Here is a 12,035-nt window from a genome sequence, read left to right as displayed (position 1 = left end):
TATAATCTGCTGCCACCGCACTCCTCCTTGGTGGCCTGCTGGTACCAGCCCACATGACAGTATACATCTTGCAAATTCTAGTTTGAGTATAAGACAACGATATCGTACATAAAAGCCTTAAGAACTTTTCTGTGTTATTATTGGGTGTAACCAAGCAATTCTGTTACTTTACAGTTTACTGTGTCTTTCAAACTCTGTTCGAAAAATACCGTGATAAAAGAAAACATAACAATAGCTAGTGTTAGGATCTTGACATATCCTCTCCTTTAATAGCGCTGGTATTATTGTTAACCGGCCTTTATGGTTAGGATCATGATTGATTACCTCCCATGTATATCTTGTATTGACCCCCATATATATATGAGATAACAGGAGGCCATCTTTGGGTGGTCAATCCCAAACCTCAATCCAATTCTATCATGGTATCAGCCAAACGATCTGGCCTAGCTTCCGCACCCCTCCAGTTCTACCGCCGCCGCCCTAGGGTCAGCGGCACCAGACGCCGCCACCCCTCACCCTCTCCTTCCTCCTCCTCCATGGCCGCCCCTGCCAATCCCCTCGCTGCCCTATGGGCGCAGGCCACCGCGATCCAGAGCATCAAGTCCTTGATCCCCGTCACCCTCGACCTCAAGGCCTCCAACTACTCCAAGTGGCACAACTTCCTCCTCATCGCCGTCACGCAATAGGGGCTCACGGATCACCTCGACGCGGTCCCTCCTCCCGCCGCCGCCGACGAGTGGCAGCGGATGGACTCCACTGTCCTCCGTTGGCTCTATGGCTCCATCAGCCCCGAGATCACCGACATGGTGATGGCGGCCACCACCACCGCCGCAGACGTGCTGACCCGCATCACCGCCCTCTTCCGCGACAATCAGCGGGCGCGGGCGGGCTACCTCAGCCAGAAGTTCCGCAACATCGTGCAAGGGGACAAGACCATCACTGCCTACTGCCTTGAGCAGAAGATAGTCGCTGATGCGCTCGCTAACGTCGGCGCCCCGGTCACCGACGACGCCCTGGTGTGGAACATCATCAAGGGCCTCGACGAGAAGTACGAGGACGTGGGCAATCCGGTGCCGCTTCTCAAATCCTTCCCCTCCTTCCTCGAGTTCCGCAACATGCTGCTCCTCCAGGAACTAAAGCCCTCCAACGCGCGTTCGTCTGCCCCTACGCCGCCTACGGCTTTCTACTCTGCCCCTCCCGCTGGCGGTCCGCGTGGTCCTCTCGCGTCCCCACCTGTTGGCTACGGCGCCCCTCCGGTCTCCGGCGCTCCTGCCGCCCCTGGTCGTAACAAGGGGAAGAAGAAGACCACCGCTGCCGCGCCCTTCCCCAGCCCGCAGAATCCCTGGACCGGCGCCATCCACATGTACCCGATGGCCGGTCCGGGCTACGGCAACCACGCCGGGCTCCTTGGGCCTCGCCCCTACACCGCCCCGGCGCCCCGCCCCTACATGCCAGCGCCCCGTCCTCCCGCACACGGCTACATGGCGATGCCCATGCCGCCGGCGCACGCGACGGCCTCCTACGCCGCCTACCCTCCGTATGGCGCTGCCTCGGCCCCGACTTGGGACCCCTCCGCCCTCGCAAACTACTTCAACACCATGAGTCTCCAGACTCCCACCGAATGGACCATGGACACCGGAGCCTCCGCTCATATGTCTTTGGACGCCGGTAATCTCACTTCCCTCTCGAATAATCCTCCTCATCATCATGTCGTCGTCGGTGACGGTTCTTCTATTCCCGTCACCCACTCCGGCCATGTTTTTCTCTCATCTTCCCATCCTGGACGTCGTCTTACTCTTCGTGATGTTCTTGTTACTCCTCGCATGTTACTCCTCGCATTATCAAAAATCTAATCTCTGTTCGTCAATTTACTACTGATAATTATTGTTCAGTTGAATTTGACCCATGGGGTTTCTCTGTGAAGCATCTCAGGACAGGGGTCGTGATTCTCAGGTGCAGTAGTACGGGTGATCTCTATCCTCTTACTGTTCCTCTGCACGCACTCACAGCTTCCACCGACGACTCCAATCTTTGGCACCGGCGTCTTGGTCATCCTGGATACGACGCCTTTCGCCGCCTCGCGTCATCCTCCGCTGCTCCCTTCAATAAAGTGTCCGAGGACCCTAGTTTATGTCATGCTTGTCAGCTTGGTCGTCATGTACGACTGCCGTTTTCAGCGTCTACCACCGGTACTCGTCGTCCTTTTGAATTAATTCATTGTGATTTATGGACCTCACCTGTTGAGAGTGTTTCTGGGTTCAAATACTTTCTTGTCATTCTTGATGATTACACTCATTTTTTATGGACGTATCCCCTTCGTCGTAAATCTGATGTTTTCTCGTTATTGTCTAACTTTCGCTCTTATGTCGCCACTCAATTCTCTCTGTCTCTTCAAGCTATTCAGTGCGACAATGGACGCGAATTCGACAACCGTGCCCTTCAGGACCTATGTGCTACACACGGGATTCTCCTCCGTTTCTCATGCCCCTACACCTCTCCCCAAAACGGTAAAGCTGAACGTATTATTCGTACAGTTAACGACATTGTTCGCACTCTGTTGTTTCAAGCACACATGCCTTCCAACTTTTGGGTAGAAGCTCTCCATACATCCACATACCTCCTCAATAGACTGCCGACAAAAGCCACTACATCTTCGTGTCCTTTCGTTGGTCTCTTCTCCACTCCTCCTAACTACTCTCTCTTACGCACCTTTGGATGTCTCTGCTACCCCAACATTGCCGCCACCATGCCACATAAACTCTCTCATCGTTCTGTTGCATGCGTTTTTCTCGGTTAAGCCTCCAACCACCGCGGCTATCGTTGCATGGATCTCGAGTCACGTCGAATAATTATCTCTCGCCACGTGATCTTTGACGAAACTCGTTTTCCTTTTGCACCTTCGTTCTCTCTGTCTAACGTGCAGCAGGCCACCGCCCCCGTGTCGCCGATCGACGTACCCGCCTCGGTCCCCGTGCCGCCCATGCACGCTGGACTGTGCCGGAATACTGGGCCTCCGTGGTCCTCGCCGGCCTCCTCCACGCCGGCCACGCCAGGCGCCTCCACGGTCCAGCACGCTGCTGGGCCACCCGCCTCTGCTAGGCTACCTGCCTCCACGCCAGGCTGGGCTTCTCTCGATGAGGCGTTCTCGAGCGGACGCGGCTCCCTCGCCGAGCCGTCCTCTGGTGCGATCGCTGGCGCCTCCGACCCGTCGACCTCGTCCGCGTCCTCGACTCCGCGCTCTCCATCGCCTGCGCCACCGGCTGCTCCAGTCCTGCAACACCCGATGGTGACACGTCGGCAAGCGGGCAAGCACATTGGCCCCCGGGAGCGTCTCAACCTCAACGTCAACACCGTCGCCTCTCCCTCGCCGGTCCCCAAGTCCGTTCGTGGTGCTCTCAAAGACCCGAACTGGCTCGCTGCTATGACCGACGAGTACGGTGTCCTCCTCGCCAACGACACATGGGATCTCATTCGTCCTCCCTCAAACGCCAACGTCGTCTCCGGCAAATGGGTCTTCCGTCACAAATTCAAACCTGACGGTACCCTCGGCCGCTACAAAGCACGCTAGGTGCTGCGTGGCTTCTCTCAGGAGCACGGCGTGGACTTCGACGAGACCTTCAGTCTGGTTGTCAAACCGGCCACCATTCGTACGATCCTCTCCATCGCCCTCTCCCTCAACTGGAAGATTCGGCAACTTGACGTCAAGAACGCCTTTCTCCATGGGAAACTCTCCGAGGTGGTGTTCTGTCACCAGCCTACCGGCTTCGTCGAGGCCACGCGCCCCGACCACGTGTGTCGCCTCAACCGTGCTCTCTACGGTCTGAAGCAAGCACCCCGTGCTTGGTACCATCGCTTTGCAACCTTCGTCACCACCTTCGGCTTCACCTGCTCCAAGTCCGACACGTCGCTCTTCATCCTCCATGGTACTCTCGGTACAGCTTATCTCTTGCTGTACGTCGACGACATCATCCTCACGGCCTCTACTCCGACACTGCTTGAGCGCGTCATCACCGCTCTCAGCGCCGAGTTTGCCATGATCGACCTGGGCGAGCTTCATCACTTCCTCGGCCTCGCCATTCGACGTGACTCCCAAGGGATGTTCTTGTCTCAGACTCAGTACGCTCTTGAGATCCTCGAGCGTGCTGGCATGAGCTCCTGCCACCCGGCCTCGACACCCGTGGACACCTCACCCAAGCTCGCCGCCGCGGCTGGTGCTCCGGTTGTCGATCCCTCGGAATATCAGAGCCTCGCCGGTGCTCTCTAGTACCTGACGTTCACTCGCCCCGACATCGCCTACGCTGTGCAGCAAATCTGCTTGCACATGCACGACCCTCGAGAGCAGCACTTGTCCCTGGTCAAGCGGGTTCTTCGATACGTCAAGGGCACCTTGCGTCACGGTCTTCAGCTCACTCCCTCGCCCACCGACCGTCTCGTTGCCTACACCGACGCGGACTGGGCAGGTTGCCCGGACACTCGTCGCTCCACGTCCGGCTACTGCGTCTTCCTCGGCGACAACCTCATCTCTTGGTCCTCGAAGCGCCAGCACACTGTCTCGCGCTCAAGTGCCGAAGCCGAGTATCGCGCCGTCGCCAACGCCATCGCTGAAGCCAGTTGGCTCCGCCAACTTCTCCACGAGCTTCATCGCCCGCTCCCCAGTGCCACGGTTGTCTTCTGCGACAACGTGAGCGCCATCTACATGTCCACGAACCCTGTCCAGCACCAACGCACCAAACATATCGAGATCGATCTTCACTTCGTTCGTGATCGTGTTGCGCTGGGGCACATTCGAGCTCTTCATGTGCCATCATCTCGACAGTTCGCGGACATCTTCACCAAAGGCCTACCATCGCCGTTGTTTTTGGACTTCCGATCCAGTCTCAGCGTCCGAGAATCTCCCGTTACGACTGCGGGGGATGTTAGGATCTTGACATATCCTCTCCTTTAATAGCGCTGGTATTATTGTTAACCGGCCTTTATGGTTAGGATCATGATTGATTACCTCCCATGTATATCTTGTATTGAGCCCCATATATGTATGAGATAACAGGAGGCCACCTTTGGGTGGTCAATCCCAAACCTCAATCCAATTCTATCAGCTAGTACTGGAGCACTACTACTGGTAGCATGGTAAACTATTCTTGTTACTCCATGAAAAGAAAACAGTAGCGACTAAACAGCCCCTTGCTATAGATTATAGAAAACAGTACATAGACCGGAAAGGGAGAAAACGAAGCATCTTGGTAGCGTCGATTCTTGCAGAAAACTGGAACGTGCCTCCATTATTGATTGCCAAGTTTTACACTGCGGTCAAACAAAGAGGCCTTGAAGTCATTGTGTCTCGATTACCTTAAATGGCACCAGCGATGTAATACGCTTGAACAGAAGCTACGAGTGAAGATGAAAAGGCAGAACCTGAGGATATATACAAAACTTACTGCAGTTCAACTGCTTCAAGAATCACGATAACCACAAAAAACCTTGTGTTTCATGGAGGAAAGAAGTTTTGCAAATGAAGTTTTTTTGCAGTTGCCACGTTTGTTCCGAGAAGCTGAGGATCTCGATCTCTGTTGGAGTTGGGATGATCAATGAACAGAAGGTTGGGCCTTTTATGATGGTTCCTTGCAGCTTTCTGCCATCCATCCTTTATTCCTTGATCGACTCCAGAATGGAGTGCAACTTCCTCTAGTCCTCCGAGCTGTGTGATGTCGATGCCAGGAAGAAGACCTAGAGCTTCACTGAGTATATGGAGTGAGGTAAGACGAGGCAGAGCTCCTGCGCGGATTGTTATGCCGTGCAGGCTTTGCACGCCCACGAGACATATCCGCTCCAGCCGTTTGAAGTGAGGCCGTATGTCGAGGGGACCAAGGTCATCCTCAACCAGCTTCAGATATTTCAGTTTCAGTTTCAACACACTCAAGCCATCTAGAATAGCATCCCCACTAAGATTGGTCCATGCAAGGCAAAGCTCCTCAACTAGCTTTGCATCAAACTGAGGGAATCGTGTCAGCTTGCCATGCAATTTGAGCGAGGTAAGACGGCCTGCAGCTTGCAAAGACTCCATTAATGGTTTTGAACACTTTGCTGAGCATGCATGGAAATCAATAGAAAGGGACCGATCAGTTCTGGTCATATCGAGGCCCTTACGAATGAATTTCTGGATGGCTTCTGAAAGATGAGTCAAGTTTGTTTCAGCTGCAGTGGAGTCACTCCATATTTTCACCTTCCTCAACCGTCCCATATGACACATCAACTGTGGAAATCCTTCGGTATTGCTAGTGACAAATCCTGAAAGCCTCTCCAGTTTACTGTCTTCTGACAAGAACTTCTCGAGTTCATGGATCTTGCTTTTGTGATCATCTTCAACAAGTTGAAACTTTCCAAGGAGGTTTATTAAGGAGGGCAGCAGGATGACTTGTACGGGCACTGTCACTGTTTCTGCTCTCCTCATGTCGAGTGTCTCTAACAGTTGGAGCCTGGATATTTTCCTTGGAACCTGACCAATAGTGTCCCCGAGGCTCAGATATTTCAGCAGTACGAGGTCACATATTTTCTTCAGATGTTTTTCTTTCAGATGGGAACATTCTTTCAGATCCAACACTCGCAGTAGGTCATACTTGGAATAATTCAAATTATCTTCATAATTGGCAACATCTGCAGTAGGGAATACCGCCAGAGTATGAAGACGAGATAAATCCTTGGGCAAGTTCAAGCGACCGTTTGTAGCACTGTCAGGATGGAGAGAAAGCCGGCGGACATGCTCCGGTTCACTGGTCTCACCACAGAATAAGGTGATGAAATTCTCTGACATGGATTTGTCGGAGATGTGGTCAAGCATCATGCCCGGAGGCTGGCACCTGCTCACCTTCCCATTTTGGCCTACTTGAATGGGATGAATGATATTGCGGTTGATGAGGGTCTCCAAATTCTGGACTGCCACATTTTCTGGTTGTACAAGTCCTTCAGCTAGCCATCGCCTTATTAGAGGATTCCTCCTGACAGGATGATCACGCGGAAACAGGCAGAAATAAAGCAACAAGTCATGGAGAGCAAGGCTAGATAGAATCTGAAAGTTGCAGCGTTGCATCCTCTCTAATGCATCATCACAAAGTTTGAGGCAGGCTTCTTCAAATCCAGTCTCTGTGAGCTCTCTAATGAAAAACTGGGATGTGCTATCCAGAGCAAGTGGTAAACCATTACCACATCTGCAGCGTGTGGCTTCCGACTGAATGGTCGTCATCATGATAATTCTGCCACCCACTCCATCAGCCCAAGGGAAGGCAGATATTATGTCGTGCAGCTCTTCCATCTCTACGTCATCAATTACAATCAAATACCTGAGATAGAAATAAGAAGAAAAAGAGTTAGTACATATCCATTGTCTTATGACTCATAACCATAGCCGGCATCACAGTTCAAGTGCACGCTTAGCATCTAATTGCCAGGAGTTTATCAAGTTGCACTTTGAAAACCTTTCCAGAAAACAAGAAAACACATTTTCGATGAATGGATAAAATTTAACCAGTGCTGTGGAATGTCTGCAATCACCTTCTGGTCTTCTGAAGCACTACCGCCTGCTGGTCGGCATTGGAGGTACTCGCACCAAGTTCAGCATCATGAACACCATTCTCATGTATCTCCTCCACAATAATCTGCACGCCTTTGCCCTTCTCATCCATATTATTGTTGGAGGTACTCTCAGTCGCAGCATGTATGCCTTCAGAGTCAACACGCTCGTCGTCGTCGCTGGAGGTAGAGGTATTAGCAGCATTCTTGACATACGTGCATAGAAGATTCTCCTGAACCTGAACCTCCTTCTGGATGTCCTTGCCCTTCTCAACTTGTGCGACTGGGACGGCTATGCTGGAGCTACCAGCATGTACATCGGCTTGCTCATTTAAAAGAAGCACTTTCTGGTGTATCTCCTTGAGAACCACTGGCGCTTCCTTGCCGGCAGCAAGGACCCAAGCACGCTGAGGGAACTGACTGCGGACATCCCTGTCATGGTAAACATGCTTGGCCAGAAGAGTCTTACCATGGCCACCGAAGTCAATGATGGAGATCACCTTCAGCTTCCCCTCCGGTTCGCTCTGCAAAAGACCGAGAAGCTCCTGCTCCGCATCCTTCATGCCCACGGGACGATCAGCAGTCAGAGGAGTTTGTTCTGTGGAGGTCGATGCACCGCCAGATTTAGCCATCCGGATATGGCTTTCTAACTGCTTCCGTGTATCCTTCGATCTCTTCTTGAGGTCAGCAATCTGGCCAGCAAAACGGGTCCTTGCCGTCTTCCCAACGTGGAAGCGGTCTATGCAGTCCTTGATGTCATCTGCCAAGCGTCGGAGTTGCGCAATCCAACGATCACTAACAACAATGCCACTCGAGCAACCAATGATGCTTTGGATCAACTCGAGCTCACAGTTGATGGATCCAACATCAACCTCAAGGCCTTTCAGCTGCTTCCTTTTTTCTCCTATCGCCGCCAAGAGTTTAGGCAGGGTGCTCTTCAGTAGGGCACCGACTACAGCTGCACCAACCTCCATTAGTTTCTCTTAATTTCCCTGCAAAGTAAGATAATCAGTACATTCATCTGCAAAGCAAGATAATCAGTACATTCATCTGCAAAGCAAGAGTGTTATTCCCTCCGACCGGAATTACTTGTCACAGATTTAGTACAAAGCACTACAGATCTGCGACGAGTAAGTCTGGCCAGAGGGAGTACAAAAATTTCATCTAGCCATCCATAGAGGTATGCAATGAGCAATTTGTACTCGTATTACAGATCTTTGGATAATTCAATTCATTACCTTCCACAGTATGTTAGGAAGTAGCCTAGAATAATTCTTTTGGCACTTGCATAAGCACAATCAAAATATGCATCACAAGTAAACAAAATAAATCACACTCAATTCGTCTCCCCCGACACCCAAAACACCAATATGAGAATGAAATACGTCCAACAAGAAAAGGAGACTCTATGGAAAGCAATAGCTATGAGGCCGTTGACGTTGACGAGGTCTACCGTAGTTAGCAGAGATACCTACTTCTGCTGGGAGGAGCAGTGGAGAGAACGCCGCCTTCGTCGACGAGCACACCAGGGCTAGACAGTGACGCGTGGCTAGGAAGAAGAGGAGGCGTGGGCCGCTTGGTCCGGCGGCCTGATCCCAATTCCCGCACCACATGGGCCTCCTGGTCCAACACGTGCGTGTCCGGTGGGCTGCCGAAGCTATGCCTCGACGGCTGGCGGAGGACGCTGTGTCGAGAGGAGGGGTCGCAGGGAGCCGTCAGAGCGGAGCGACGCGGCTGGCGGAGGAGCCTGTCAGGGCGGCGACGCTGAGCGGAAGAGCCTGTCCGGGTGGCGGCGCGGGGCGTAGGTACTTATCGCAGCGGCGGCGCGGCGTGGACGGGCCTGCCGGCGCCGGAGCTCGCTCCCCACCGCGGGAGAGCCGTGCAAGAGCCCGCACAATTTCGCGGAAGAGTACCGAAGCTTTTTTTTTTCCCGCTTCCCCTGCTGCGCTCGCTCGCTGTGGCCGACACGTCCGACTCCCACGGGCTACTGGCCATCCGATTAGGATGGAGGGTGGATGAGGCCTGTTTCAAGTTTCAACGCATTTTCCTTCAACGCTGTCCCTTAGCTCATAATGCAGTGTCTGTTAACGCGGTATATAAAATACTCCATTTATTTAATAATTTCACGAGAAAGAGCTGATACCTTTCTGTTGGTGAGTTACGAGAAGAGAAGTTGCTAGCATAAGACATAGTTTTCTCACTAGTTATGTGTCATGTCAACAAAATGCTTAAAATAACGTGATAAGGACCCCATTTTAATACGTCCGAGGGGAGCAAAATAAAAGTAGTGACATGCCTGGATCCTGTTCCGGTGGGCTTCTTATCCCCGTGATTGATCAGAACCAAGATACAAGAAAATTTACCCTAACTGACACTAAATTGAGTGGTTATTTCACAATATGGGAAAATTGCCTCATGGTACAAAGAAAATACTCGCTCTGTTCCTTTTCATAAGATGCTCTCAGGTGAGAAATTTTAATCAAATTTATAAAAAGATATACTTAACATCTAGAATACCAAATTAACATACTCCTTCATTGAAGCTGAAACTTGGGTCAAAACTAGAAAATCCTATAAAAAGACGGAGGGGGTAGCATTTATAAGTTAAGTAATATTCGCAGCAGAGAGTTATTTATCTTTCGTCTAAAATCATTTCAATTGTTGAAAATTTCAGAAAGTTGTTTGAGGGGCCATGCATGTCTTTCATTTTAGAAAAAATGCAATCATGCAAATTACTAAACCAAGCCGGAGTAAAAGCCATTGAAGACGAAACTGAATGTGCCCTAGCAGATTGTAACTAACGCGGGGATGACGCCTGTAAATTTTGAATTACCTTAATCTCCGACCTTCAACGTAGAGAAAACCAACAATAAAAAACCAAAAGCTCCACGCTCCGGGAAGAATCTTCGGCGCTCTTTGTTCTTTTGAATGGACTCCTCTGAATAACCAACCTCCGCCAAATCAATTTCTTTCTGCTTTGACCATGGAGAAAGAGGTTGTTCTCCCAACCGATCAAAATCAGACTTATAAACAGTGGGAACATTTGCCACGGTAAGTTGTGCTGAAGGGGGAACTCAAACCATCTGAGCAAATGAATGGTGAGGGTCCAAACCCCCTCCAGATGCTCGAGGAGAAGACCAGCTATCATCTTCTTCCTTTTCTATCGTATGAATTCATGCAAGTTCGTGCTGCTAGCGCCCGAGAGGTGGAAATACACCACAAAACAAGAGCTCTCAAAGAACCTGAGAGCAGGCAAAGTCGATCGACTAGCTTGCTTGTCACCTGGAAGTCCTTCGCAACTCCACCCAAACATCTTGCAAAAGAGACTTACGGATTCGGGGAAATTTTGAAATTTCGGGCGGTTAAATGAGACGATGAGAAGAAAGGTCAACAACCATTCGTGCAAGGAGCATAAGAGAGCGCAACGAGATAGAAATGTCGACGACCATGCACACAGGGAGCAATAGGAGAGCGGCAGAGCTACCGGGATATGCCTATCCCCCGGGCGGCCATCCACCTCAGTGGCCTCCGTCGGATCACACGACGAAATCCGGGGAGTGAGGCTCCTCTTCCTCTGGCGTGGCTTATCTCTAAAAGTCAACCTAGCTATGCAAATACAAATTGACATGTTTTGAGTCGATTTTGTATATCATATGGCTATGTGCATCAATTAATACAGAGCCTAGAAAATGGCATATCAAAGAGCATGGAGAACTTCAATATTACTTCTGTCTCAAATTAAGAATTTCCGCAGAAAATACAAACTTCTTAATATTTACTCCCACCGTCACATATTAAGTGACTTTCTATTATATGTATCTAGACGATTTTAAGGTATAGATACATCCATATTTAGACAAATTTGAGTCACTTAATATGAGACTGATGAAATATAATTTATAATTTGACCAAGGGGCGGAGTTAGAACTACTGGTGTCATCTTTGATGGACTGGTGTCTTTTTTTTTATAATTTAATAAGGCACTTTGCTTACAAAAGGATTACGGCAGGCCACAGGTGTCAACACCAGTACAATAACGCTTCGCCCCTGATGACACAGAAGTAAGCACTTAAAAAAGGAGTCTAATTAACACTTTTTTCCGACAGGCTGTCACCACACCCTAGCTGTCCATCACGGCGCGAGCATCTAGCCCTGGTTACCATTGGCCTGCCCGCGACGGTGGACCAGCTCGGTCTTGTTTGTTCTTGGTATCCCTAAAACGTCTTCATTATTTTATTTGCAAGTGCACAGGATAATGTTCCATAAACATCCAACGCCAGCGCGGGTGGACTCGTAGTTCATGCTTTATGCATTGTGTGAAAAAAGATTCCAAGTTGCTAAAAAAGAAAAGATTCCACATCGATCGGCGCCTGAAATCATGCGTTCCCGTGCAACTGCTCGTGCCCTGCCTCGTGCTTCTGGTCACGTCTTAAGGACCTGTTTGTTTGGACTTCTAATTCAGTTTTTGGTGC

General features: G+C 50.6%; 1 protein-coding gene across 4 annotated transcripts; it reads right to left on the bottom strand.

Moving 5' to 3' along the window:
- Window positions 1-5,151: 5,151 nt before the first annotated feature.
- Window positions 5,152-9,512, bottom strand: LOC100835951 (disease resistance protein RPP13). Of its 4 annotated transcripts, XR_001406556.2 has the most exons (4): window positions 9,039-9,512; window positions 7,546-8,555; window positions 5,436-7,334; window positions 5,152-5,301 (listed from the first exon to the last, which is right to left on the bottom strand). XR_001406556.2 is itself a non-coding variant. In XM_024460590.1 (3 exons), the coding sequence occupies exons 2-3, from the start codon at window positions 8,535-8,537 to the stop codon at window positions 5,486-5,488; spliced, it is 2,841 nt and encodes a 946-aa protein (XP_024316358.1). In that variant the 5' UTR covers window positions 8,538-8,555; window positions 9,035-9,512; the 3' UTR covers window positions 5,251-5,485. The 4 variants fall into 4 exon arrangements, 3 of the variants coding, with proteins under 3 accessions (XP_024316358.1, XP_003572158.1, XP_024316357.1); XM_024460590.1 differs by having other exon boundaries at window positions 5,251-7,334; window positions 9,035-9,512; XM_003572110.4 differs by having other exon boundaries at window positions 5,251-7,334.
- Window positions 9,513-12,035: the final 2,523 nt, after the last annotated feature.

The sequence above is a fragment of the Brachypodium distachyon genome, chromosome 3, assembly GCF_000005505.3.
Source record: "Brachypodium distachyon strain Bd21 chromosome 3, Brachypodium_distachyon_v3.0, whole genome shotgun sequence".
In the NCBI taxonomy this organism is placed as follows: Eukaryota; Viridiplantae; Streptophyta; class Magnoliopsida; order Poales; family Poaceae; genus Brachypodium; species Brachypodium distachyon.
Note: the sequence above shows the minus strand (reverse complement) of the source record. Positions and strands in the feature narration are given on the sequence as shown.

Bases quoted from the DNA above. Each gene is read 5' to 3' on its own strand.
- LOC100835951 (XM_024460590.1), bottom strand. From the start codon at position 8,537: ATGGAGGTTGGTGCAGCTGTAGTCGGTGCCCTACTGAAGAGCACCCTG. The intron at 7,335-7,545 runs GTGATTGCAGAC...TTTCTATCTCAG, and splicing joins GTGCTTCAGAAGACCAGAAG to GTATTTGATTGTAATTGATG.